The sequence below is a fragment of the Armigeres subalbatus genome, chromosome 1 (genome assembly GCF_024139115.2).
Source record: "Armigeres subalbatus isolate Guangzhou_Male chromosome 1, GZ_Asu_2, whole genome shotgun sequence".
NCBI lineage: Eukaryota > Metazoa > Arthropoda > Insecta > Diptera > Culicidae > Armigeres > Armigeres subalbatus.
In genome coordinates this window covers 151,746,509-151,774,276 of record NC_085139.1, presented here as the reverse complement: position 1 = coordinate 151,774,276, position 27,768 = coordinate 151,746,509, and the positions used below count along the sequence as shown (strand labels likewise).

Here is a 27,768-nt window from a genome sequence, read left to right as displayed (position 1 = left end):
AAAATCATTTGTACTTTGTATTATTATCAACCAAACCATGGAATTGGAATTGAAATCCTGGGAAGCACAAAGGTTGATGACCAACTGGTTGGTTGCCGAAAAGTGTGCTCAATCAAAGAGATTTATAATTCCCAATGTTAAAGTAACCGAAAAGCTCTTGGACCTCAGCAAGAGAGCTCTTTGCACCTTCACTGGCCTAATAACCGGACACTGCCCGAGCAGATATCACTTGAAAAATATTGGCCAGATTCAGAATAATATCTGTCGTTTCTGTAACATGGAACATGAAACCTCGGAACATCTGCTTAATGCTGTTGTGATGCATTGTACAAGGGTGGATCTAAATTTCTAAATAGTGGCTTTATGCAACCAGGAGATATTTGGACTGCAAATCCTGGAAAGGTAGTGGGTTTTATTAACTCAATTATACCGGACTGGGAAAAGACGCGTCTTAGGTTGTTTACTTGACAAATGGTGATCAACCTACAAGATGCGAATACATAGTTAAGAGTAATCAGGGGTATACCATAAAAGTTCAACTCAATGGACGCAGTGGTTCTACGCCCCAACAAAAAAAAATCCCTATCCCTGCACATCTCGACTCGCGGCGCGAAGCCTTTGTGGGATGCATTGAGCTTCTGATAGAACTTGCGTGTTTGTTGAAAATGGCACAGCTGTTCCATCTCCTTGCACTCCGCTACTTCCAGGCGGCGTTTCTTCTCCTGGAAAAGACGGATCTGTAGCAAGATCATGCTGAGGGTGGCCGAGTTCGATTCCTGGCGCCGGTCTATTTTCAGTTTGGAAATTGTCTCGACTTCCCTGGGCATAAAGGTATCATCGTGTTAGCCTCATGATATGCGTAACTTGGCTTAAAAACCTCGCGGTTAATAACTGTGGAAGTGCTGAACGAACAGTGGGGGATATAATGCCAATAAGAAGAAGGAAGCTTCATTTCAAGAGGCTCGGAAGCCTCCTTTCGAGTGGATCGCAAGTCTTCTTTCAAGAGGTTCAGGCCATCCTTGCAAAATTCTCAGAGCATCGAAACCTTCTTTAAAAAGGCATCTTTTCAAGAAGAGCCGCGGAATACCATTTTCAAGTGACTGGGAAAGCTTCCAAAAGTTTTCAAAGTGTGTATAACCTTAATTTGAAATGGAATGCTTCATGAAATAGTGAACATTTTAGACAACTTCAGGTCCGTTTTCATACTTATGAGTTAGATTGCGTGTTCATAGTGAAAAATCAGGTTGAACAGCATTATGTTCTCGCCACATACTTTGCAAACAAATTGAAAAACCAACTTTGATTTTCTATTGGAGTGGCATGATGCACTAGGTTCAATTTTCATCCAATCTTCATGAAACTTTGAGGAAACACATTTCAAATGTCTTAGGGCCAATTTCTTCACCTCCACTTAAGCCTTAAACTGGGACTTCCACATAAGGCTGCAAAAAAGTAAAAATCTTACATAAGGTTGAAATAACAAATGGCGTAAACTCGAAGGGCTGGCAAATCGCGAGAAACCGATTTTAGTCGACGAATTCGCATTTGACGTTAATAGGGACACAAACACAAAATGATCCGGAACCTTTTTACGACTTCTTGTTGCCTTTCAATTTTATATGGAATTCTCATTTTTTAGTCTGTACAACTCAAAAATTGGAGATAACATAGAAAGGAAGAAGACTTTATTGTTCTTGGTTCTTATATTTGGTTTTTTATTCTTGACAAGATTACTTTCTTATTTTTTTATTCTTTATTCTTCTTTCTTCTTTTTACCTCTTTATTCTTCCTTCTTTATTCCCACTTCCTTCTCCCTTTTTCATCTTCCTTCTTTTTTATTCTCTTTTTTTCTTCCTTTTTCTTTGTTTCTTCATCAACCCATCCTAATTTCTTCTTCCTGTTTCTTCTTCGTTCTACCTTCTTTCTTCTTAGTTCTTCCTTCTTAATTCCTCCTTCCTTGTTTCTATTTACTTCTTCTATCTTCTGCCTTCCTTGTTCCTTCTTTCTTCTTCCTACTTATTTTTTCTGCTTTCTTCTTCCATCATTTTTTTATGTTCTTCTTTCTTCTTCATTCTTCTTTTTGCTTTCTTATTTCTTTCCTCTTCCTTTTCCTTGTTTTTCTTCTTTCTTTTCTTTGTTTTTTTTTTCCTTTCTGCCTGCTTTCTTCTACCTTCTTCCTTTTCCTAATTTCCTCTTCATTTTTCCTCTTTCATTTTTCTCTATTCTTTCTTCATTCCACCTTCTTCTTTCTTCCTTCTTTCAACATCCTTTTTTCTTCTACTTTTTTCGTCCTTTTTCTCTGTGCCATTTTTATTCTTTATTATTCTTTATTCTTTTGTCCTCATTCTTCATTCATTATTTAACCACTCAACATGGTTGGTACAACAACTCGTATGTTTGGGATGGGATTTCAGCTTTTTGAGTTCAGCTTTATGAGTTTTCGTCCTAATGTGATCCAGCCTTTCGTAGGACACTACTTAAACCAGGTTTTAACGTATGGGTAAGCGCCGCTTAAGAGTTGAGAAATTGGCCCTTAGGGCCAATTTCTTCACCTCCGCTTAACTCTTAAGCAGTGCTTACCCATACGCTTAACCTTAGTAAGATGTTGGGGTCAATATGACCCAAAACGAAACTTCAAAGTAGAATAACTTTTTACCTGATAATCCGATCGTTCTGAAATTTCTTGACTTTTAATATTTTGTGGAAATGAAGCATCTGACATGAAAAAAGTATTTTAAGGTGCAACAGGAACGACCCCACAAAAAAAGTTACAAATAAGATGTTAGGGTCATATTGACCCAGAAATGTAAATGCTTATAAAACAGTCAAATTATAACCGAATTACAAAATTTATATACCGTTCTAAAGATAAACTCATCAATTTTGTGGCTATGTGGTGATATGCTGGTTCTGGAAACAATGGCCACCGGGAAACGACTTCCACGGGGACCTTGTCGGTCTTCATATATTCTCTTAAAACGGTGATGTATGGTCCATGAGAGGGCTTCCGACGAAAGTGGCCACTCCTGGTACATGCAAGGTGCCCCCGGGGAACCCGCAGGAGGGGACATTTCCGTTTTAGCACCAAAATATACCGTGCGGCGGCTCTGTCGTCATGATTTTCCACAAAATAGATAATAATTCGCTTGAAATCGATAAAAGACCACATTGGCCACTCCTGGTACATGCAAGGTGCCCCCGGGGAACCCGCAGGAGGGGACATTCCCGTTTTAACACCAAAATATGCCGTGCAGCAGCTCTGTCGTCATGATTTTCCACAAAATAGATGATAATGCGCTTGAAATCGATAAAAGACCACATTGGCCACTCCTGGTATATACAAGGTGCCCCCGGGGAACCCGCATGAGCGGATATTTCCGTTTTAGCACCAAAATAAGCCGTGCGGCGGCTCTTTTGTCATGAGTTTCCACTAAACAGCTGGTTATGCGCTTTAAATCGATAAATGACCACATTGGCCACTCCTGGTACATGCAAGGTGCCCCCGGGGAATCCGCAGGAGGGGACATTTCCGTTGTAGCACCAAAATATACCGTGCGGCAGCTCTGTCGTCATGATTTTCCACAAAATAGATGATAATGCGTTTGAAATCGATAAAAGACCACAATGGCCACTCCTGGTACATGTAAGGTACCCCCGGGGAACCCGCAGGAGGGGACATTTCCGTTTTAGCACCAAAATATACCGTGCGGCGGCTCTGTCGTCATGATTTTCCACAAAATAGATAATAATGCGCTTGAAATCGATAAGTGACCACATTGGCAACGCCTGGAACCTATGAGGGGCCCCAGGGAACCCGTAGAAGGGGACATTTCCATTTTTACACCAATATAAGCCGTGCGGTGGCTCTTTTGGTGTTTTCCCATCGAACAGATGGACGTGCGCTCGAAATCGATAAGTGACCACATTGGCTACATTTGAAACCTATGAGGCTCCCTTGGAGAACACGTAGAAGATGGCATTTCCATTTTTACACCAACATATGTCATGCGGCAGGGGCCCTCCTTAGCCGTGCGGTAAGATGCGCGGCTACAAAGCAAGACCATGCTGAGGGTGGCTGGGTTCGATTCCCGGTGCCAGTCTAGGCAATTTTCGGATTGGAAATTGTCTCGACTTCCCTGGGCATAAAAGTATAATCGTGTTAGCCTCATGATATACGAATGCAAAAATGGTAACTTGGCTTAGAAACCTCGCAGTAAATAACTGGAAGTGCTTAATGAACACTAAGCTGCGAGCGGCTCTGTCCCAGTGTGGGGATGTAATGCCAATAAGAAGAAGAAGATGTCATGCGGCGGCTCTTTCGTCGTGATTTTCCTCCAAATAGGTGCCCTCGAAATCGATTATGGACATATTGTCCACCCTTAGAACCTATGAGGTGCCCCCGGGAGCCCGTAGAAGAGTACATTTCCATTTTAACACCAAAATATGCCGTGCGGTGGCTCTGTCTTTGTTATTTTCTACCAAACAGATGGTCATGTGCATGGAGTTGATTAGTGATATTGTCTACTCTCGGAACCTTTGAGATGCCCTGCGAACCCGTAGGAGAGGTCATTTTCATGGTTATTTCAAATGTACTGTGCCGTCTATCATTGTCTACCCTGGCCACAAGTCTTCAAAAAGTTGGTTATACGCTTGAAATTGTTCTTCATTTGAAATTGAGTATACTGAGTCAAATTAAAAAATAGTTTCTGGGCTACTGTGATGATTCCTTCGAACAGCTCTCCAAGGATTTTCTATTCCGCATCTCGATATTACCATTAGTCGATGGTCCCTTCAATATCGACTCATAGAAGTTTGAGGTTTTCACCGATCGCCGTGGACAATTATATGAAAACGCAACATTTTGATATAAAAAAAATCCCTCTTTCTGTGAGACTCCTGCGGGTACCTTGTAGGTTGTAGATATTAAGTTCAGAATGAATGACCTATTTGATAGAAAAAAAAAACAACATTAATCTACCTAGTGGTGATGGTGCCTTTATCGTTCGTTCAAAAGGGTTGAGAAATATATAAGAAAAGTCTAATATAACACTAATAGGTAGATAGCTCTTATTTTTCATATTTGTTTATTTGCATTCTAAAACTTCCTGCTGATTGTAAGCCAATCGGATGAGCATAAGTGCCAGAAAAGTGATTTTCCCATGTAGCTGCTGGAATTAGTATTTTGGCCATAACTTCGGAGCCCATAGTCCGATCTGGCCAATTTTCAATAGGAAACAATAGGGCAGGATTTTCGTCGAATGCTATTTACTGCGAGCAATTCGGTTGAGGAAAAGTTCCTCAAAAGTGAGTTAGATTTTGTGTGCTCAGACACTTTCAATGAATTCTTCAAGGCACTCCACAATTACCGAAATTGGGCCTGGGGTTCCCCCGGGTTGATATTAGATTTCAAGAGCATTACCAACTATTTGATGGAAAATTATAGTGAAAGAGCCGCTGCACGGCATGTCTTTAACGGCCGATGTCCACGTAAAGTTTTTTCACGCTGCTTGCACGCCGCGTTCACGCAAGGTACCCAGCATCAAATGGAGTAAACGTGTGCACGACTACATTTGATGCCGGATACCTTGCGTGGACGCGGCGTGCACGCAGCTTGAAAACACGCTACGTGGGCATCGGCCCTAAGTAAGAGTAAGAGTAAGAACGGAAATGTCCTCTCCTATGAGTTCCACGGCGGTACTTCATAGGTTCCAAAATGGAAAATGTGGTCACTTATTCATTTCGGTATAAAAACGGAAATGTCACCATCTACGGGTTCCCCGTGGGCATCTCATTGGTTCCAAGAGTGGCCAATGTGGTCACTTATCGATTTCAAGCGCATAATCATCTATTTTGTGGAAAATCATGACGAAAGAGCCGCCGCACGACATATTTCGGTGTTAAACGGAAATGTCATCTTCTACGTGTTCTCCGAGGGAGCCTCATAGGTTTCAATTGTAGCCAATGTGGTTCAAGAGGGGCCAATGTGATCACTTATTGATTTCGAGCGAATAACCATCTCTTTGGTGGGTAAACACACCGAAAGAGTCGCCGCTCGGCATATTTCGGTCTTAAAACGGAAATATCCCATTATACGGGTTCCCTGGGGGCCCCTGGTGGACTCCAAGAGCGGCCAATGTGGTCAATTATCGATTTCAAGCGCATAATCATCTATTTTATGGAAAATCATGACGAAAGAGCTGCCGCACAGCATATTTTGGTGCTAAAACGGAAATGTCCTTTTTAAGGATTCCCCGAGGGTACCTCATAGGTTTCAAATGTAGCCAATGTGGTTCAAGAGGGGCCAATGTGATCACTTATTGATTTCGAGCGAATAACCATCTCTTTGGTGGGAAAACACACCGAAAGAGTCGCCGCTCGGCATATTTCGGTCTTAAAACGGAAATATCCCATTATACGGGTTCCCTGGGGGCCCCTGGTAGAATCCAAGAGTGGCCAATGTGGTCACTTTTCGATTTCAAGCGCATAATCATCTATTTTGTGGAAAATCATGATGAAAGAGCCGCAGCACCGCACATTTTGGTGCCAGAACGGAAATGTCCTCTCCTACGGGTTCCCCGGGGGCACCTTGCATATACAAGGAGTGGCCAATGTGATCATTTATCGATTTCAAGCGCATGACCATCTGTTTGGTGGAAAATCATGATAAAAGAGCCGCCACACGACATATTTTGGTGTTAAAACGGAAATGTCCCCTTTTACGGGTTTCCTGAGGCAACCTCATAGGCTCCAAGAGTGGCCAATGTGGCCAATTATCGATTTCGAGCGCATAATCGTCTATTTTGTGGAAAACCATGACGAAAGAGCTATCGCACGACATATTTTGGTGTTAAAACGGAAATGTCCCCTTTTACGGGTTCCACGGGGGCACCTCATAGGCTCCAAGGGTGGCCAATGTGGTCACTTATCGATTTCAAACGCATTATCATATATTTCGTGGAAAATCATGACGACAGAGCCGCCGCACGGTATATTTTGGTGCTAAAACGGAAATGTCCCTTCCTGCGGGTTCCCCGGGGGAACCTTGCATGTACCAGGAGTGGCCAATGTGGTCACTTATCGATTTCAAGCGCATAACCATCTGTTTGGTGGAAAATCATGACGACAGAGCCGTCGCACGGCATATTTTGGTGCTAAAACGGAAATATCCCCTCCTGCGGGTTCCCCGTGGGCACCTTGCATGTACCAGGAGTGGCCACTTTCATCGGAAGCCCTCTCATGGACCATACATTACCGTTTTAAGAGAATCTATGAAGAATTAGCGATCGAATGGCATATATGGAGCGATTTTTAAGTTCCCCTTATATGACCGACAAGGTCCCCGTGGAAGTCGTTTCCCGGTGGCCATTGTCTCCAGAACCAGCATATCACCACATAGCCACAAAATTGATGAGTTTATCTTTCGAACGGTATATAAACTTTGCAATTCGGTTATAATTTGACTGTTTTATAAGCATTTACATTTCTGGGTCAATATGACCCCAACATCTTATTCGTAAGTTTTTTCTAATATCCGAAGAAGGTTAAACTTGGCTTAAGCACTAAGCAGAGGTGAAGAAATCGGCCCTTAGAAAATTAGAAAAATATATTCAAAGCTTAACACTCAACGACCCAACTATTTTTTTTTCACTTTCTTCCGCCTTGGCATCACTTGGTGGTGGTTCTACCTTCAGTCCTTGAATTTCCTTGAATTTGAAATTTTGTCCGCTTCACGCTCTTGTGTCCACATTACTTTCTTTAGAAATAAATCAAACGATTCCGGGCTTTTCTTTTCCCAGCACTCCAAGCTCAACCTCTCTAGTTTGGCGTTGTTTCTCAGGATGGAGATTTTCGTGAAATCTGTAAGATCCCATCATAATCCTATGGCTAACAGAAGTCACCCTCTCCTTTTGGCCTTTCAAGCCCTTATTAATATTAGCTATCCTCCTCTTCAAATGTTTAAATGTACTTCGTTTGGATGGTATTTTGATATAGAGTTCACCATATAGAGTCTGAGTCCACCACTTATTTGTAACTTTACAGATACGTATTTCCACCTTAACAGTAAGGCTATCTTCATTGTCTCGTACTTGACTCGACTTGAAGAAAATGATCGCTGCTTATAATATTTGAGTAAGCCTAATAATAGGCCTATTATAGGTACAATGTCTTATTCTACTGCCGTGCTTACATCTACTCGCTTGTTACACTTATTGTTAGGTATAAACTTGAAGAACCTGGAACTACAATTTCCTTGATCTTTGCACAACAGCCGCCTTTGTACCAGATGAAAAAAAATAAGCTCACAGATACATCAAGTTTCTACGGGAAAAAGACATTTCTTAGTTATTGAAGGATTTCCCTGATTTACATTCTCAGCTTTACCTTCTTTGCCTTACTTACGTCTGCAATATGTACTTGCATCTGAAGATCTTTTTGTTTAATCTACATATACTTTATCACACTGTGAACAATTAATTTTATAAACCCTTCTGATAGCTCCTAGCTGTTCAAGTTTCTACCTACGCAATAAGTGTAAGGTCGAGTATATATACAACTAGTAAAATAATCACATTAATACCGTCTAGAATGTTTTCTTGTTCTTGTTTTCTCTGTTTTTATGTAAATGTCCGGAAGGTCTAAAGTGGGTGGAGAATAAATAAATGAATGAATTGGCAAAGTCATAAAACTCATCAGTTTTCTGAAACAATTTTCAGGGAAAGTTCTCTAAAGCTGACCAAACATACCATCTCAGCTAGATATAGTCAAAATGTGTTTCCCATACCATGTATCGCATGTTAAATAAATTAAATTAAAACATAAATTAAATGCATGTAAAATATAATATATATAACGATACTATATTTTTGTTATATTTGATTTGGAATTCCAGGTATGAAATTGGAAGGATTGGATCTAGCTGCCTCGACATGGAACGAGTCTATGGAAACTCTGAATATACCAGAAAAAACTGTATGGTTGGACAATAATGACGAAGACGATTTGACTGAACTCACCGGAGATGTACTGGAATCGTGGATGAGACGAGGTCCACGAAAGCAAATAATCGACGACGAAGACAAATTTTGTAGTAGCATTGTTCTGCAGAAAGTTTTGGAGTGCAAATCCGCCTTCGACAATCTTGGTGGCGCCGACATGAGAAAAGCTCGAGCCAGGTCCAACCCGTTTGAAACTATAAAATCTAATATTTTCATGAACAGAGCAGCCGTCAAGATGGCTAACATGGACGCAATGTTTGACTATATGTTCACGTATCCCGTTGATGAGGAAGGTAACTCGCAAGTGCAGGATGATGATTTGGTATATTTTGCCGATGTCTGTGCAGGCCCAGGAGGATTTTCCGAGTATTTTCTGTGGCGTAAAAAATGGCAAGCAAAGGGATTTGGGTTTACTCTCCGAGGTGAAAACGATTTCAAATTATCGGATTTTATTGCTGGAACATCGGAGACATTCGATCCTTATTACGGGCCAAACGACGACGGCGATGTGTTCAATCCGGATAATATCGAAGGATTTACAGATTATGTTATGAAGCAAACCGAGCTTGGGGTACATGTCATGATGGCAGACGGTGGATTCTCTGTTGAAAATCAGGAAAACATACAGGAAATCTTATCCAAACGACTTTATCTATGCCAGATTATCATGGCACTGAATGTCGTACGCACCGGTGGCCATTTCGTTGTAAAGCTATTTGATCTATTTACGCCGTTCAGTGTCGGTTTGGTTTACTTGGTATATAAGTGCTTCAAGAAGATCTGTATTTGCAAGCCAAATACTAGTCGTCCGGCTAATTCGGAACGGTATCTTGTATGCAAATGGAAAAAACCTGGCACCGAAACCATTCAGCGTCATTTATTCCAAGTGAACAAATTGTTTGACAATAACGAGGATAATCTTGATATTTTGGAGCTAGTGTCGCACAACGAGATAGCTGGAAATAGACCCTTTTTCCAATACATCTACGATAGCAATAATGAAATTGGGGAAAACCAGATTGTCGGATTACTGAAAATTGCCGCTTTTTGTGCCGATCAAACGCTTAACGAAAGTAAACAGGACGAAATTAAACGGCAATGTTTGGAATTGTGGAAATTGGAAAACGGCCTTAGGAAGGTACCCTCCAAGTCCACAACGGATGAATATGTTGGTGATCTTATAAAAGAATGGAACAGTGAGAAGAATTTCCTTAATGCCACTGAACATAAGTTGCATACATCTCTTCTAGAGAAGTACTTTCCTTCAATCCACGGTTGCTATTTTGTACCATTAGATAACAATAACGACCCTAGCAAGTATCTTCGCACTTTTTTCTTAGGAAAAGGAGGCAAAGACGTTTATTACTTCAAACCGAAAGGAAGTTCATGGCAGCACTTAAAGGATAAGCAGTTGGAACTGGCGCCGTCCACGCTCGTATACGGTGAAATTGCCACAGAATTGCAAGGCCAAGGCAATTCGCAGATAACGATCTATGCCTTTCACATAATTGATGGAATTTCACTTGGAGGCGAGGACATCCGTAAGTATTCTTTGCCTGAACGGCTCAAAATGTGCGAAAAGTACGCGAAAGCATTAAACAAACCATACAGGGTCATAACTAAGGCTGACACTCCTTGCGTATCGTCCATGCCTATTCGCTGTAAGAAGCTGTTCCCTCTAATGGAGTGGGACTCATTTTTTAACCGACTGGAAAGCTACAAACTTAAGGGAAACAGGAGATCACGCCTGGGATACCAGCTGCGCAACACCATCGACCCGGAACGTTTTTACGTTCCAAAAGGATTGCTGTTTCTCAACGAAATACGTGATGATTATTTGAAAATGTTTTCAAAAACGCAAAACAAATTCTACTATTTCCATAAAAAATCTAATTCGTCAACATTTCCCGACCAGATGCCGTCCATTGACGTGACGAAGGCTTCTTTCAAAAACACTTTTATTAATCGCGTTATTTGGGAATGGTGTGATGAACAGCAAGTTTCCGAAAATGGAAAAGTTGCAGGAGACAACGAAATAGCATGTCGCATTGATATCAAGGATTTCATAATCCGTAAGATTAGCCACTGATAATGTAAGTAAAAACAATCAAATGTATCTTAGTTGTGGTTTCAGTCTATCTATGGGCTAGAATTTCTTCGATTTTCTTGTTATTTCATTATTATTTTCATGTTACCGTTCAATGGATAAATCATTTACACATTATAACTTCATTTTAGAAAAATATTCAATTTAAAACAGGAAACTGTGTATGTTATTCATTATTGTTGTATACCGTGACTTGCCCTAATTCCGCGCATCGCCTAATACCGTGGTTTTCATAAAAAATCAGAACCTGGCTATCATAGACATCACATTATTTGGTGAAATGTTCAAACATAATATGTTTGAACATTTCACCAAATAATACGATGTCCATGATAACCAGATTCTGAGTTTTGATGAAAACCACGGTATTAGGCGATGCACGGAATTAGGACAGGTCACGGTATACCATGGAAGCACCATATTTGGCGTAGGTCAAAACTTGAAAGCATTTTCATATTATAAAACTTCTTCTTGTGTATAATAGATACATATAGACAAAAAATAGGATGTTTAAATTTTGGCTGTTGTTCCAGTTGGAATGTAGAGCCATTGAAGGAGAAGAAGTTATTCAATTTTTGTCTTTCTTACAACACAGTAAAAAAAACTTATAATTTTACTCCAAAACACAGTGTTTGATAGAAAGGTCGTTGGAACATAATTTATATTAAAAAAATAACTCAGGTGTGGGCGCGTGTGTATGCACTCCTCAGACCTAGGTTCGGAAGTCTTGACTTCCGAATTCAAATTTGGTGCTACGCCGACAACAATCTTGCTTGGAACTTTCTTTCTCAAATTCAATATAAATAATAACAATCAAGTTTCTTTCAGTTATGATTGCGTTTTACTGTTTCACCCTTCTCAGCTAAAATTTCTTCGATGTTTTTCTTTCCGTTGAGATCAGTGAACCATTTTAGGTTGTCGGCAATGATATGGTGATTGTTGCAACCTTCACACGTGACTATGACCACACCTTTTTCGTAGGCTTGCTTCGATATGAAGTTAGTGTTCCTGGTCGTGCACCGCTTGCATGTATACGAGAGCTGAAGACGGTTGTTTTCAATCGTGCCAAGATGTTGTCCACGACATACAAGAGTTTCTGACGACGTGTACCATCCTGAAAACATAGTCACAGATAGATGAACAAGTCATAGATTTTATCGGATTTTATTGACTTTAACATCGTTTTGGAGTTTAGTGGTCCGATAACTGCAAGCTTGTAGCAACTATCGCATTACAGTTAAAAAGCTCTGCAGTTAAATTTCGGAAGTCTATAGACTATACTATATAGTTAGGAGCGCGGAAATAACGATTCCTTCTGAAAAGTTGTGCATATTTGAATAAGTTAAAAGAGTCGATTAAACACACAAAATTGGCAGGAATGCTACGTTTTGACAGGGCAAGTGGATGAATTCAATTGACTTGCCAAAACTTGAACATGTTCAGATATATATTCATTTTAGCCCCGGTTAGATATTCATTTTTTACGCTCGATTATCAATCGGCTATTGAGGATCGGGCGGTAAAAAGATATGGAAATTTGACAGCATGCTGTGAGATGTTCGTACCTGCCTTGCCGAGCGTCTGATCAAAACAAATACGTATCAATGACGAAGCTGCCTACTGGGCGTCGATGCAACTGATAGTAAAACGAAGATTTCCGTCCTTGATTCCAATCAACATTGATGAAAATTGATCAGATGTATGTCAAAAGTAATCTTGCTCTGGAGGGTTATTCGATAATTATTGAAATGTCACTGAAGGGTCTGTCTCATTTGAAGAATTAAACTTAAAAGTGATAGTCCAAAAATAAAAAAATCACTCGATCATAATGCTAAGGGTCTGTCTCATTTGGAGAATTAAACTGAAATTGAACTTAAAAGTCACATTTCAATAATTATTGAATAACCCTACTCGCAACCCTACTTTTGACAGATATCAAATCATTTTTCATCGATGTCTTATTGGAATTGCTGGGTAGCACCAGCCGTTCTTATGACCGGGAGATTTAATAATTTTCGAACTTTCACTTTTAATTTTAATTCTCCAATTGAGACAGACCCTTAGTTTAGACAGGGCAAGTGAATTGAACATGAACGCAGAGGTAGGAAGGGAGGAAATGTATAGAACGGTCATCGGACCGGATAGTCTGCACACCGTATCGAACTAAAACGGCCAACGATGCATTAAATTCGCAGCCTCCCGCGGAATGGTAGTCCAAAGCACCTTCTTTCCCCGCAAAAATATCCACAAGGCCACATGGAGATCACCTAACCAAGAAACGGAGAACCAAATCGACCACGTTCTAATCGAAGCCAAATTCTTCTCCGACATCACGAACGTCCGCACTTACCGCAGTGCGAATATTGAATCCGACCACTACCTCGTTGCAGTATGTTTGGGCTCAAAACTCTCGACGGTGTACAAAACGCGTCGAAGTCGTCCGCTCCGGCTTAACATTGGGCGGCTACAACACGGTAGACTAGCCCAAGGATACGCGCAGCAGCTGGAAGTGGAACTCCCAACGGAAGAGCAGCTAGACACTTGGCACGGTGCCCCCGGATCAGAGAAACGACTGGTATGACGGCGAGTGTGAGCAGTAAGTGGAAGAGAAGAATGCAGCATGGGATTACTGCAACACCGCACGAGGGCGAACGAGGCACGATATAAACGGGCGCGGAACAGACAAAACTCGATTTTCCGGAGGAAAAAGCGCCAGCAGGAAGGTCGAGACTGTGAAGAGACGGAGCAACTGTATCGCGTGAGATGAGGTGATCCAAAGGTGGCGGCAGCACTACGAAGCACACCTGAATGGCGATGTGGCAGACGAAGATGGCGGTATGGTGATGGACCTGGGAGAACGCGTGCAGGACATAATTTTACCGGCTCCGGATCTCCAGGAAATCCAGGAGGAGATTGGCCGGCCGAAGAACAACAAAGCCCCTGGGGTTGACCAACTATCAGGAGAGCTTTTTAAACACGGTGGTGAAGCACTGGCTGGAGCGCTGCACTGGGTCATTACCAAGATTTGGGAGGAAGAAGTTTTGCCGCAGGAGTGGATGGAAGGTGTCGTGTGTTCCATCTACAAAAATGGCGATAAGCTGGATTGTAGCAACTACCGCACAATCACATTGTTGAACGCCGCCTACAAGATACTCTCCCAAATGTTATGCCGTCGACTAGCACCAATTGCAAGAGAGTTCGTGGGGCAGTACCAGGCGGGTACCACGGACCAGGTGTTCGCCATTCGCCAAGTACTGCAGAAACACCGCGTATACAACGTGCCCACACATCATCTAATCATCGACTTCAAAGCCGCATATGATACAATCGATCGGGACCAGCTATGGCAGCTAATGCACGAACACGGATTTCTGGATAAACTGACAAGGTTGATCAAAGCGACGATGGATCGGGTGATGTGCGTAGTTCGAGTTTCAGGGGCATTCTCGAGTCCCTTCGAAACGCGCAGAGGGTTACGGCAAGGTGATGGTCTTCCGTGTCTGCTATTCAACATCGCTTTGGAAGGGGTAATACAAAGAGCAGGCATTAACACGAGTGGTACAATTTTCAATAAGTCCGTCCAGCTATTTGGCTTCGCCGACGACATAAATATTATGGCACGTAACTTTGAGAAGATGGAGGATACATCAGACTGAAGAGGGAAGCTAAGCGGATCGGACTAGTCATCAACACGTCAAAGACGAAGAACATTATAGGAAGAGGTTCTAGAGAAGACAATGTGGGCCACCCACCGCGAGTTTGCATCGGTGGTGACGAAATCGAGGTGGTAGAAGAATTTGTGTACTTAGGCTCACTGGTGACTGCCGAAAATGACACCAGTAGAGTAATTCGGAGACGCATAGTGGCTGGAAATCGTTCGTACTTTGGACTCCGAATAGAGTTCGCCGCCGTATCAAACTGCACAATCTACAAAACGCTCATTAGACCGGTAGTCCTCTACAAACACGAGACCTGGACGATGCTCGTGGAGGACCAACGCGCACTTGAAGTTTTCGAAAGGAAAGTGCTGCGTACCATCTATGGCGGACGGTACGTGGAGGAGGCGAATGAACCACGAGTTGTGTGAGCTGCTGGGAGAACCATCCATCATTCACACCGCGAAAATCGGATGACCGTAGCCAGAATGTCGGACAGTAACCCGGGTAAAATGGTTCTCGACAACGATCCGACGAGCACAAGAAGGCGAGGTGCGCAGCGGGCAAGGTGGATCGATCAGGTGGAAGATTACTTGCGATCCATCCGTAGACTGCGTGTTTGGCGACGTGTAGCCATGGACCGAGCCGAATGGAGAAGACTCTTATATACCGCACAGGCCACTTCGGCCTTAGTCCGAATAAATAATAATATTAATAATAATAATAAGTGAATTGAACAACTCAATTGAATTCAATTGACTTGCCAAAAGTTGAACTTGTTCAACTTTCTTTTCGTTCATGTGAGTTGAATGACGGTGTTTAGACGTTCAATTCAAGCGACGTGTTCAATTCACTTGCCCTGTCTAACCTTAGCAAAAGAATGGCTGGTGCTACCCAGCATTTCCATTAAGACATTGATGAAAAATGATTCAATATCTGTCAAAAGTAATCTTGCTCTGCGAGCAGGGATATTCGTTTATTATTGAAATGCCACTTCTAGGTCTGTCTCATTTGGAGAATTAAACTTAGGGTCTGTCTCATTTGGAGAATTAAACTGAAATTAAACTCAAAAGTGACGTTTCAATAATTATCGAATAACCCTGCTGGCAGAGCAAGATTACTTTTGACAGATATCGAATCATTTTTCATTGATGTCTTATTGGAATTGCTGGGTAGCACCAGCCATTCTTATGGCGGGGTTATTTGTTAATTTTCGAACTGTCACTTTTAAGTTTAATTCTCCAAATGAGACAGACCCTTAAAAGTGAAAGTTCGAAAATTATAAAAATCGCCCGGTCATAAGAATGGCTGGTGCTACCCAAAAATTCCAATAAGACATCGATGTAAAATGAGTCGATATCTGTCAAAAGTCATCTTGCTCTGCGAGCAGTCAGAATTGCTTTCATTCTGTTTACATGTCGGTTACATAACAACGTCTCTGGTTCTGTAATGAAATCGACTAGTTTGTCTTATGATCGCATGGAAGGGACAATTTATATTCGCCGAAACTTACTATTTATTTGAGTCTGCGATGATGTAATTCGTTGATTGATGTTAATGTTGGGAGCACTCGTATGTGGAAGCGGTAAAGTACGCCAATACTTCCAAGATAGGTTGCACGCAAAACGCAGTTTATGCATTGTCATTGGGAATATCAGAACCCTAGAAAAAAACCGAAAAAACGTTCAATCGTGGTATCTATGTTTGTGGTATCGTGGTATCTAGCTGAGAAAACTTTCACAAATTTGCAAAACGACTTATATGGTTTTGAAAACAAAGATTCTAACGTCCCAAACCAATAACTTTAGGTGGCTTTAGGTTCCCCAAATACATGCGACGCAACTGCGATGGCAGCATCCAGTATCAATGGCTGCGACGCGACTCACGTAAATAAATAACAATTATTATCAATGAACTGCATCGTCGCGCCGCGTCGCATCGCGGTGTCGCGTCTACTATTGGCGAATAACGGGGTTGGACTTTTCTCATATTGTATAATAACATTATTTCGATTTGGAATTTTATTTTGTGATATGTATTGTACTTTATACATAGGGGAAAAGACGGCTTTGGTAGGTTTTGTTCTAATATTGGCAGGGGGGTTTTTGTCGACCGAATTTTATGAAATTTGGCCACAATATTCTTTGATATGCAAAGAATGTTTAGGCCAAATTTGAGCATAATCAGTCATGAAAAAACCCCCATGACAATAATAGAACAAAACTTGTCAACGCCGTAATTCCCCCTACATAGTATGTAAAAGTAAAGTCCAACCCCTTACTGCTAACCGTTTTTAATTAAATTGCTTCTAGAATTTTTGAGAAGTTTTAAAAAAATCTGTATGCCTTCACGTGCGATTTTTTTCAAATATCATCCTTCGACTTCTTCTTCTTCATGCAACCCTTATTCCCCAATGGGTTCAGGTGTATCAACCGCGTGATGTGACAAAGCAATTTGACAGTGCATTGATAATGATTGTTATTCCTTTGCGTAAGTCGGCCGATCCTGGCACAAAACATGGGGCCGCTGCGGCCCAGCGATAGAGTCGCGGCGGATGTTGCCCGGGGCAACAGACACAGTCGTGCCGCGTGTGTTTTGGGAACCTTTATATTTCGTCATTAAAAACATTGACACTTTTATCAGAAACAGAGACGATGTTAATATTTCTTCCTTCACCTAAGTAAAAGTCCTTTAACTGGTAGACTGTCATAACAAATAAATATACTTACTTATAGAATAGAGAAATCGAAAGTACCGGAGATTTACCGATGCTGATGGATTAATAACAATATTTAAAAAGACGAAGTGTTAAAACTTGAACAGCGCGTTTGCTGACAAATCGGTTGTTCAAACCTGAGATGTTCAAACTAGAAATACAAATAAAGCTTGCTGACGTTTAATCATCTTTCTTCTATTTCTCTTGCACGCGCACAGAAAGGACAAAGGATATGTTTTCATCGGGAAACGTATATTAAATATAGGAAATTTTCCTATATATGATATTATGAGGGCATTTTTTTATATGCAACTCCATGGAGTTTTTGGCTCGCGCAATCGTTTATGAAAATAAAATTCGCGAAGTCGAAGCAAATTCTGCTCTTCCCTCCTATGGGAAATCCCATTGCTATCTGTCAGAGTTTGAGTGAAACATGGCCGCCATCTCCTCCTCTCTGTTGCTCTACTGTAAAAACCCATAAAGAACTGTCATTGTTTGTGTGAAGAATTTTGCTTCGACTTCGCGAATCCTTTCCTTTCTGTGCGCGTGCAAGAGACAGATTATAAAACGTCAGAGGCTTATTGTGTGCCACTAGTGCATTCTTTTTACTCTCCCGTTGACCTTACACGGAGAATTTCGTTTACCCATTAATGGGTGCTTTTATGCGCTATCTCTTTCTCTCTGCAGGAAAATTTACCCATTTTTCGGAGGCATAACTCACACGGTTGTTTGCCCCATCAATGGGTGAAAAACACCCATTTCTGCTAGAAGTGCCTCTTCCCAAAAGATATTTTAGTTACCAGATAAAGATTGTCGCTTTCGTCGCTGCCCGGATCATCTTTTGCTGGCGAGGATAGGGGATCTAAATGTCAATGAAGGAAAAATACATACGATTTGACAGGTATGTACCACACATGTTTCGGACAGCAGAACAAAGGGAACCGAAGCGACAATCTTTATCTGGTAACTAAAATATCTTTTCTCTTCCCTCACGAATACGAAGGTAATGCCATGGCACTCTGCAGAGTGTCAGACTGTGCGTGAAACATGGCCGCCAATCACCCCTTCTTGTTCCTCCACAGTAAAATCCCATAAGCGAATTGTTCACGTTCTCCGGGAGTGAATGAGAACGATTTCACAGTATGTTGCTTCAAACAATACTCAACTAAAAATATATTTACAGTATTACAATTAACATTTACAAACTATACAAAGCACTAACAATCTAATTTTCCTTCCGGCTACAAACGAACAAACATCTACACTGATAAAAAAATACACGTTCGATTCATGTTTTTCGGAATATGGATATTTTCAATCAGCTGACACCATGAACTCTGGTGTAATCCACATCACTATGATGTTCTTGACATTCTTATTTCAAATGACAAAGTTAGTATCCGAATTCATTATTGATACACCACGATATGATATGCATACCCATAACAAATACACGTTCCACTCATATGTTTCAAAATGATGATATTTCATTCCAAGTTACACCATCAAGTCTAATGTATTTCACATCACTGCGATGTTCTTTACAAACTCAGTTCAAATGACAATTGTTCTGGACCTATACTACGAGTGGACTGTATGCTTGAGTTTTTAAGGTCCAGAGCTACACTTCAAGGTCATCGACCTGACCTGTTCACTTGACATGCACTATCGGATACCGAATAGAAAAGCACTTGTTTAGGTGAGACTAACAAACAGTTTATTCGACCGGGTTTCAAAGAATACTGATTTTTATTTTGATTTGTTCGAGCTACCGACCCTGTATGACCAGCGATCTTCCTACGGTACCTACACATATTGCTCTAGCGTCGAAACGATCATCCACGATGCATTGATTGAGTTTAAAATTAAAGAGAGAGTCAACTGTGATACTGATAAAGGGGCAGCGGGGCTAACTTGGTTTGGAGATTACAGATCATACCGCCCCCCTTGAAAGCAGCTGGTTTCAATCAGAACTTATTTCTAATTGCTTAGATTGAATTTAAATTTTCTCGTAGGTAACATGTTTAACTTCACAAGATGCTACTGTTGCACATGGACTTGGTTGCTGTAGTGCTTGCTTCTGAGTTCCGTCGTCGTTCATTGATGAAATGGTCTTGTCTCGTTGCTTTGGGTGATATGCGTACTTCGATAGAATAGTCTTCCTTCTTTGGCGACGTTGCAGTGCTTGTCGCCACCGTGGTGTGATGTTGTCGCAAACGGTGATATCCTCGAAAAAGTATGGATGTAGTATACTGTGTAGTTTTTCCGAAACTGGAACAACTTACCTCACACAGGCAGTTAGGGTGCCTGATGCTCCTTCTTTAACTAGCGCCTGGTGGGTAGAAGTTCGTCGGATGTCTTCAGGATGTGACTTGTCCTCGATCGAAGCGATTAGCAGAGCTGGCCGGGCCCATTGCCAACCGACTGGGAAACGAGGAGATTGGAGAACCATGGTTGTCTCCAGACGATGGGGTGATAGCGGTTGTAGTGCTACCGAATACACAGGAGGGATTAATGATGAGCTTAACTGAGCAATGACCAAGTGGCCAAAGCGGGTGCCGTATGCACCGAGATTAGGAGTAGATGCGTTCTCCTAAGCTGAACTGAAGAGCTTCAGCCTTACCGTTACCAAGACAAGGGACTTGGACAGACACATACAGACGATACTTGACGAGACTTGACCTTTACCAATTGCAGACTGACGGGTTCATCAAAATCACGAGGTTGGTGATACGTGGATCAAAAATGAGTTGCACCTGGAGAGTGCCCTTTAATTGAATTTTGCGGCAAATTTTCGTTGTCCCCAATAGGTAGAGGACAGACCTTCGTTATGCCTCTGTCGAAGCATCCATTTTGGGTGCGGACTGTAACGACTCGGATGTTGCCGTCGGTCCCGGGAAAACCTTCACCACCCTTCCAAGTGGCCACCTCAGTGGAGGTACGTTTTCTTCTTTGAGAAGGACCATCGTCCCTATAGCGATATTGTTCTTCAATTTCGTCCACTTCACGCGATTCTGTAGATCGGACAGGTACTGCGTCCGGTACTTTTTCCAAAACTGCTGGACGAGGCTTTGTGCTTGATCCCACATTTTCAGTTGATTGATCGACACATCGTTGAAATTCTGGTCTGCTACAGCTGTTAACGGACGCTGAACTAAAAATGCCCCGGTGTTAGGGCCTCGTAGTCGGATGGATCACTGCTGATTGCTGTCATTGGTCTTGAGTTCAAAACCGCCTCAATTTGTGCTAAAGCTGTCAGCATTTCGTCGTTCTTTAGCGTTCGAGCCCAACTGATTTCTTGAGATGGGCTTTAAAAGACTTTACCTGGCCTCCCACAGCCCGCCAAAGTTGGGCGTACGCGGGGGGATGAATTTAAAAGTAATGCCATCGTTTGCAGCTTCTTTGATTACTGGATCTTGGAATTCTCTTTCGTTAAGCTGCTTGTAGAGCTGCCTCAGCTCCCGGTTTGCACCAACAAATGTTGTGACATTATCGCACATGATGAGTTGCGGTCTGCCACGTCGCGAAACGAAGCGCCTGAGTGCCGCAATGAATGCTTGTGTTGTTAGATCCGCCACAAGTTCCAGATGTATTGCCTTCACTGATAGGCAGACGAACACTGCGACATAACATTTCACCGGCTTGGCTCTCCGGTTCGGGTAACTAATAAAAAAGGGACCGCAATAGTCCACGCCGACCTTAAGGAATGGAGCTGACGGCGTGACCCGCTCTGCTGGGAGATCTGCCATTAGTTGCTCTAAGACTTTCGGCTTGCTTTTAAAGCATGGAATGCATCCATGGATGACCTTTCTTACCAAACTGCTGGCATTAGTTGGCCAGAATCTTTCACGCAGAATGGAGATGAGTAGCTGTTGTCCAGCATGGTAGAACTTGTGGTGATAGTGCCTTGCCAAAGCTAGCGCCAACGGGTGACGGTGGTCCAGGATAAACGGATGTTTTCTATGTTCGGAAACAGGTGCATTGGCAAGCCGACCGCCCACACACATTACACCAGATAGCAGTACTGGACGGAGTGACTTGATTCTAGACGAGGATTTGACCTCTCCGTTTTTGTTGAGATTGGCAAGTTCTTCAAAAAAACTGTCTTGCTGCGATTGACGCACTAAGGTCATCATGGCTTCTTCTAGTTCTTCCGGAGACAGCGGACCTGTGTTCCTCGAATTCCGATTTGAAGGTTGAGTGTTGTACCTGAAGCGTAACAAGAGTGCTACCATGCGCAGAAGCTCCTGGTACGACCATCGTAGCCCGAAAACTTCACTCGACGTGGTTCCGTGGGTAGATAGAGCTTGTGTGGACCGTTCTTCAAGTAGTGTCGAATCAACTGACTCCGCAGAAGATTGATTTGATTGAGGCCAGTACCCTGGTCCTGAGATAACCACTGAGGACCTTCGAACCAGCGCCTCTCGTATTGGAGTTGGGCTGGCGACATCCCACGAGAGATCAAGTCGGCCGGATTTTCAATTCCAGCCACGTGATTCCAAATTCCACCTTGTGTGAGATGCTGTATCTCGGATACACGATTGGCAACAAATATTTGCCAACGAGAAGGAGCTGATCCTAGCCAGTGCTTCACAATTGTGGAATCTGTCCAAAAGAATGCAGCAGGTACAGGTTTCACTTGACTGAATTTTTCGTAGAGGTGACTCAGTAGCAACGCACCTGACAGCTCGAGACGAGGGATAGTCAGTTTCTTCTTTTTCTGTTCCGAAGACTCTAAAGGAGCTACCCGGGACTTGGATGTGATTAGCCGCACAGTGACAGTACCGTCTGAAGCAAGGCATCGAAGATAGAGACAGGCTCCGTATGCGACAGACGACGCATCACTGAATCCGTGCAGTTGGACAAGAGCACAATCGTTGCTGAATCCTATCCAACGAGGAACTGTTAGAGTTTCGAGCGCCATGAGGTTCTGCCGGTATTCTTTCCACATTTGTTGCATCGATTCGTCCAAAGGGTCGTCCCAGCCGCATTTCAGCCGCCAAAGCTGCTGGATGAAGAGTTTTGCTTGCACGACGACTGGGCCAACTAATCCCAAAGGGTCAAAAAGGCAAGCTGCATCGGAATGAATGCTTCGCTTGGTGATACTCGCAGCATCCGACTTCCATTGGGGAAAGCTGAATTGAAATTCGTCGGCCGTCACATTCCATTGCAATCCTAAAGTCTTCACCGTCGTACTTGATGATTGGAGGTCTAGCACTGAACGATCGTCCCGCATTTTCTTCGGAATACTGCGGAGCAGCTCCGGAGAGTTTGAGTTCCATTTTCGGAGAATGAACCCTGCCGAATTGGTCACTTCTTCCACTTGCTTCACTAATAGCTTGGCTTCCTTGATGTTATCTGCTCCCGACAACATATCATCAACGTAAAAATCGTGCAGGATGACGTCAGATGCTACTGGATGCGTTGTTGCACAATCTTCACCAAGCTTCTTCAGGCATCTTGTTGCCAAGTATGGCGCGCTGGCGGTCCCGTATGTGACTGTGGTGAGTTCGAAGATTTTGATAGGCTCCTCCTTCGAATCCCTCCACACGATTTTGTGGAGAGGATGGTCTCCCGGCTGAGTAAGTACCATTCGGTACATTTTTGCGACGTCGGCAACTGCTGCAATTCGATGGAGGCGGAATCTGACCAGCATAGCCAGAAGAGGGTCCTGAACAACCGGTCCCACCATTAATGCATCGTTCAGAGATAGCCCTGTCGATGTGCGACATGACGCATCGAAGACTACACGAAGTTTGGTAGTCGTGCTATCCGGGCGAAGAACTGCGTGGTGTGGCATATAATACACTGGTTTCTCGGAACATTCCTCCGGAACTTGCTTCATGTGCCCCATCAACAAATATTCATGGATGAATTCAGTGTACATTGCCTTAAGCGGTGGGTTGCAATCCAGCCGTCGCTCCAGACTCAAGAACCGTTTGATGGCAATGTTTTTGGAATCTCCCAGTTTCTCCATGATGTGTTCCTTCCTAGGCAATGCTACCACAAATCTACCGTCTTTATTTCTAGACGTCGTTTTGTTGAAGAATTCTTCACACGCTGTTTCCTCAATGGACAATGTGCTGTTGACGTGACATGTCTCTAGTTCCCAGAATCTCGCTAGAAGTTCTTGTAGATCTACCATTGTACTAACGAATGTTGATGTTTCTGGGATATTCTCAGGAATTGGAGATGTACGGCCGGACACGATCCAGCCAAAGACTGTTTCTTGTAGGTTGGACCATCGTCAGAGAGCTTCATACTTCCCGCAGCAAGAAGGTCCAGATAGAACTCGGCTCCGATAATCATATCGATGGGGCCAGGTTCGCCGAAACTAGGGTCTGCTAGCACAATGTCGGTTGGGATCTTCAATCGGCTCACTTTCACTGGACTAATCGGCAACGCACGGGTGATCTTCGGCAAAACGTAGAACTGCATATCTTCATCGAACGCTGAGATTGCTGGAACTCTTGGCTGGATTCTTGCTGCCACCAACCTTGTCGATGTGACACTACCGCACCCGATTCCTTGTACCTTCAGGTACACTGGCGTTTCCCGAAGCTTGAGCTTCTTCGAGAAGGTTGACGTAACGTAGCAGAATTCCGAACAGGAGTCCAAGAGTGTACGAGCAAAGGAAATATTGCCGAATCGGTCTTGTACTCGAACTATTGCGGTTGACATTAGCACTTGTCGAGGGGAAGATTGCATGGTTTCTGATTGCTTTACAGCTTTTAGTGTAACAGTGGCGTGTAAATTTGTGGTGGGGTGTGGGGGAATGTGCTGAGAGCTTGCTTGGATCACGGGATACGAGTTTGTGGTTTGTGTGGCTGGTTGAATGGGTGTTTGTGTTTGACTTTTTGATGTAGCTTGGCTTAAGTGTGGCTGTGACTGTCCTGCTACCCGAGTTTGATCTTGCGTTTGTGGAACGGATGTTTTAGACGCACGGAAACTCGATGGTGCGTTCTCAAAATGCAGCATAGTGTGATGCTTTCTGCTGCACTTTGTACAGGAACCTCTGGAGCATCCTTCAGCATAATGTCCCGCAGACAAGCAATTGCGACACAAGCGCTTCCTGATTGGTCTCTTCCACACGCTGAGCGACTGACAGGCCTTTGAATTTGTAACACTTGAACGGAAGATGATACGGTTCCGCACAAAACAAACACTTTTTTGACGACTCCGAGGATGTGTGTGCAACTGTGGACCTTTCTCGTCTCTGAGTGGAATCAGTCGATTTACTTGGCGCTATAGACTGCAGCACAAGGCAATGGTCTCTAAGGAACTCAATTAGCTCGTCATACCTAGGCACGTCCTTGGAATTGTGGTGCGATTCCCACAGTCGAAGAGTGGTCACATCCAGACGAGAGCATAGCGAATGCGCGAGAATCGTTGACCAATTCGCTGTGTTTTCTCCGATCTTATTCAACATTTGTAGATTCCTGTCGAATTCATTGATCAGATGATTCAATGCTTCGAAATTTTCTCGCCTTACAGGCTCCACTGCAAAGATAGCGTCCAAATGTGCTTTGACAATGAGCTTCTTATTTTCATATTTTTTCTCTAGAGCCTTCCATGCTACCTCATAGTTATCACCGGAAAGATCTACTGAACTAACCTCTTGCAGTGCATCACCGAAGACAGATGACCGCAAATAGGTGAATTTATCAATGGCTGTAAGCTGAACATTATTGTGGATTAAGCTGCGAAACGTGTCTCTAAAAGTCACCCACTCTTTTATCTTGCCACTGAAGGAAGGCAGTTTGATGTCTGGCAGCTTCACTCGTGACATCCCATGCCCTGCCGCAATAGAAGTTGTTGTAGCTAATTTTGATTCCACCTTCAGTGCTCTCAGAGATATCAAGTCGGCTTTAGTAGCGAAATACTGCTCTTCCACTTCCCGGATGATTGCTTCATACTGATCTACGCGTATTATTGCCAATTTGTCCAAACGCTTCTTCCGCTCCTCTGTGGTTTCTTTCACATCTTCTTCTGCGTCAGTTTCATCGATTGCCATTTCGATCTTACGACGAACACTATAGAAGCTTTTCATGGCATTCTCCAACGTTTCCAACCTCACGTCGATTTGATTTTCCTGAGTTGACCTCTGGAACTCACTGACAAACTTTGCAATGGCTTTGATGGAATTTTTCAGCTGCCTCTCCTGCTTTCCGAGCTCCCGTAGTCCGATATTGTCAACCATTTCGCACTTCACTTAGCTATAATTCAAAGTTTAAAGCACTGCTCACACCTTATAAAGTTCAATGTTCATTCGTCGCACTTTCACTGACGTTCGTGTGATTTACATTCGCAATTAATTGCAGCAGTGCAATAAACTGAATTTTGAATTCACTTTTAATCACTTTTATCACTCACTACTCTGCCAATCAACTGGAACACTGCTAGGTGATTTACTCGACGCGACGTTCCACAGTGACGTGATTCGTATTGACTGACTAACGACCAAAGACAGCCGACAAGGAGGACTAGCAGCGAACAATCGAACCAATAAACCAAAGCCACAGTCAGGGACACAATTGATTGGAACCAGGCCACAATTCCGGAATGAAACTCCCATGCGAGTAGATTTAAGAATTTATTCAAGCCTTTGTTCACCCCACAATTACCCACACATGGAGACGCCACATGCAACCACGCCACCAACAACATGCAATCAACTACTTTCCTGATTCTGTGCTATATGCCTGCATCTGATTAACCGCTGGTACTTTTTTAATCCTCAGCATCACAGTCATCCAACAGCAATATAGCTCCTCAGCTTCAGATCGGCACCATATCAAAAAAAAAAACAAAGAGCGGGAATGATGGTTTCAAGCAGCAGCACTCTGCCGCCGGCAGAACAACTGGAATCACGATGTCGCTGCTACCACACAATGGCACCGATATGATCTTCGATGGCGGGAAGATTTTTGTTCGATATTAATCCAAATTGCACACGCGAATGTTCACCGGTTAGTCGAACTGTTCACACAACGCTTGTCCGATTATGTGCACCGATTTAAATCCGGAACTAAGGACCATGTTCTGGACCTATACTACGAGTGGACTGTATGCTTGAGTTTTTAAGGTCCAGAGCTACACTTCAAGGTCATCGACCTGACCTGTTCACTTGACATGCACTATCGGATACCGAATAGAAAAGCACTTGTTTAGGTGAGACTAACAAACAGTTTATTCGACCGGGTTTCAAAGAATACTGATTTTTATTTTGATTTGTTCGAGCTACCGACCCTGTATGACCAGCGATCTTCCTACGGTACCTACACATATTGCTCTAGCGTCGAAACGATCATCCACGATGCATTGATTGAGTTTAAAATTAAAGAGAGAGTTAACTGTGATACTGATAAAGGGGCAGCGGGGCTAACTTGGTTTGGAGATTACAGATCAACAATGTTTATAAAAAAATCATACTTGATACACCACGATGTCATATGTTTATCTTAAATATGTTATGAATCAATTGAAACGAATTTAGGTATGGATTCTGATGAGACTCCAATTGTCATCATTCCAATAAAATCGCACATGTTCATGCATGTTTCGAAAAGGTTGTAACAATTTTCAGCTATCAGTGATAGTGAACTATAGTTTTATATTAAATACCACTTCAATAAAGAAGAAAAATACTATGTTTGAATATTATTTATGAAGAAATATATTCGTGTTTCCATTATGGTTATAAAGCGGTGGTGGAAGGAAGAGGCATTTCACTGTTCAGTGGCAGAATACATTGCGGCATGTGTGGAACAAACAACTTCGCACATAAATAGACGAAGTGAAGTTTATCAAATTTATGCCGTTTTCGGTTTTAGACCTGGGTCAGGTCCGACCCCGACTCTGAATAACCGAACGAAAAACGAATCGGGATCGAGTCAGTATGATGGTGTTAGTGAGATCTCAAGCCCTATCATCTGTTTTGTTTTCAGTTCGCACTTTTATCAGCTGGCAGAAATATAATCAGATTTTTATCAGATTTTATACAGATTTTATCTTTTGAATTTTGTTATTAGTGCTATTTTGTTTCTTATTATATAAATTGAATGGGGAAGTCTGATTTTTCTTCTATTAATTGTTTATTTTAAAAATGACAGTTAATCCATCAATAAATTTATGTGATTAGAAGCTTGTTATGAATGGCGACGGCAATGTGGATTGCCGTGAAGGAATTTTGGCGCTCTGGAACATTTCCGGTAATTATGCCAATCCGTGTTTCCCGATAAACTGTTATACTGGTTCTAAGTGGCGTTCTGGATAACAGTGATTGTGTTACAT

The 27,768-nt window shown here is 42.6% G+C and overlaps 3 protein-coding genes across 8 annotated transcripts in view; 2 read left to right on the top strand and 1 right to left on the bottom strand.

Moving 5' to 3' along the window:
- The window catches only part of LOC134205281 (integrator complex subunit 7), a 183,115-nt gene that overhangs the window by 37,722 nt on the left and 117,625 nt on the right, over window positions 1-27,768 (top strand). The window contains exon 1 of one of the 3 annotated variants that reach the window (XM_062680403.1): window positions 10,408-10,537. The exons of the other annotated variants lie outside the window; for them this stretch is intronic. Coding sequence (XP_062536387.1) covers window positions 10,508-10,537 — 30 coding nt within the window. The 5' untranslated portion in view covers window positions 10,408-10,507. Of the gene's footprint in view, window positions 1-10,407; window positions 10,538-27,768 lie in introns of those variants that run through there. 3 annotated transcript variants of the gene reach the window in all.
- Window positions 1-27,768, top strand: part of LOC134205283 (cap-specific mRNA (nucleoside-2'-O-)-methyltransferase 1) — a 34,681-nt gene that overhangs the window by 4,836 nt on the left and 2,077 nt on the right. The window contains exons 3-4 of one of the 3 annotated variants that reach the window (XM_062680408.1): window positions 8,891-10,270; window positions 10,337-11,112. In XM_062680408.1, coding sequence (XP_062536392.1) covers window positions 8,891-10,270; window positions 10,337-11,085 — 2,129 coding nt within the window. In that variant the 3' untranslated portion in view covers window positions 11,086-11,112. Of the gene's footprint in view, window positions 1-8,890; window positions 11,113-27,768 lie in introns of those variants that run through there. The other 2 variants (XM_062680407.1, XM_062680406.1) reach the window with 2 other exon arrangements.
- Window positions 11,922-18,010, bottom strand: LOC134207465 (DNL-type zinc finger protein-like). 2 transcript variants are annotated; one of them, XR_009978373.1, is made up of 3 exons: window positions 17,489-18,010; window positions 16,273-16,421; window positions 16,023-16,203 (listed from the first exon to the last, which is right to left on the bottom strand). XR_009978373.1 is itself a non-coding variant. In XM_062683182.1 (2 exons), the coding sequence occupies exons 1-2, from the start codon at window positions 16,403-16,405 to the stop codon at window positions 11,928-11,930; spliced, it is 423 nt and encodes a 140-aa protein (XP_062539166.1). In that variant the 5' UTR covers window positions 16,406-16,421; the 3' UTR covers window positions 11,922-11,927. The 2 variants fall into 2 exon arrangements, 1 of the variants encoding a protein (XP_062539166.1); XM_062683182.1 differs by lacking the exons at window positions 16,023-16,203; window positions 17,489-18,010 and adding an exon at window positions 11,922-12,217.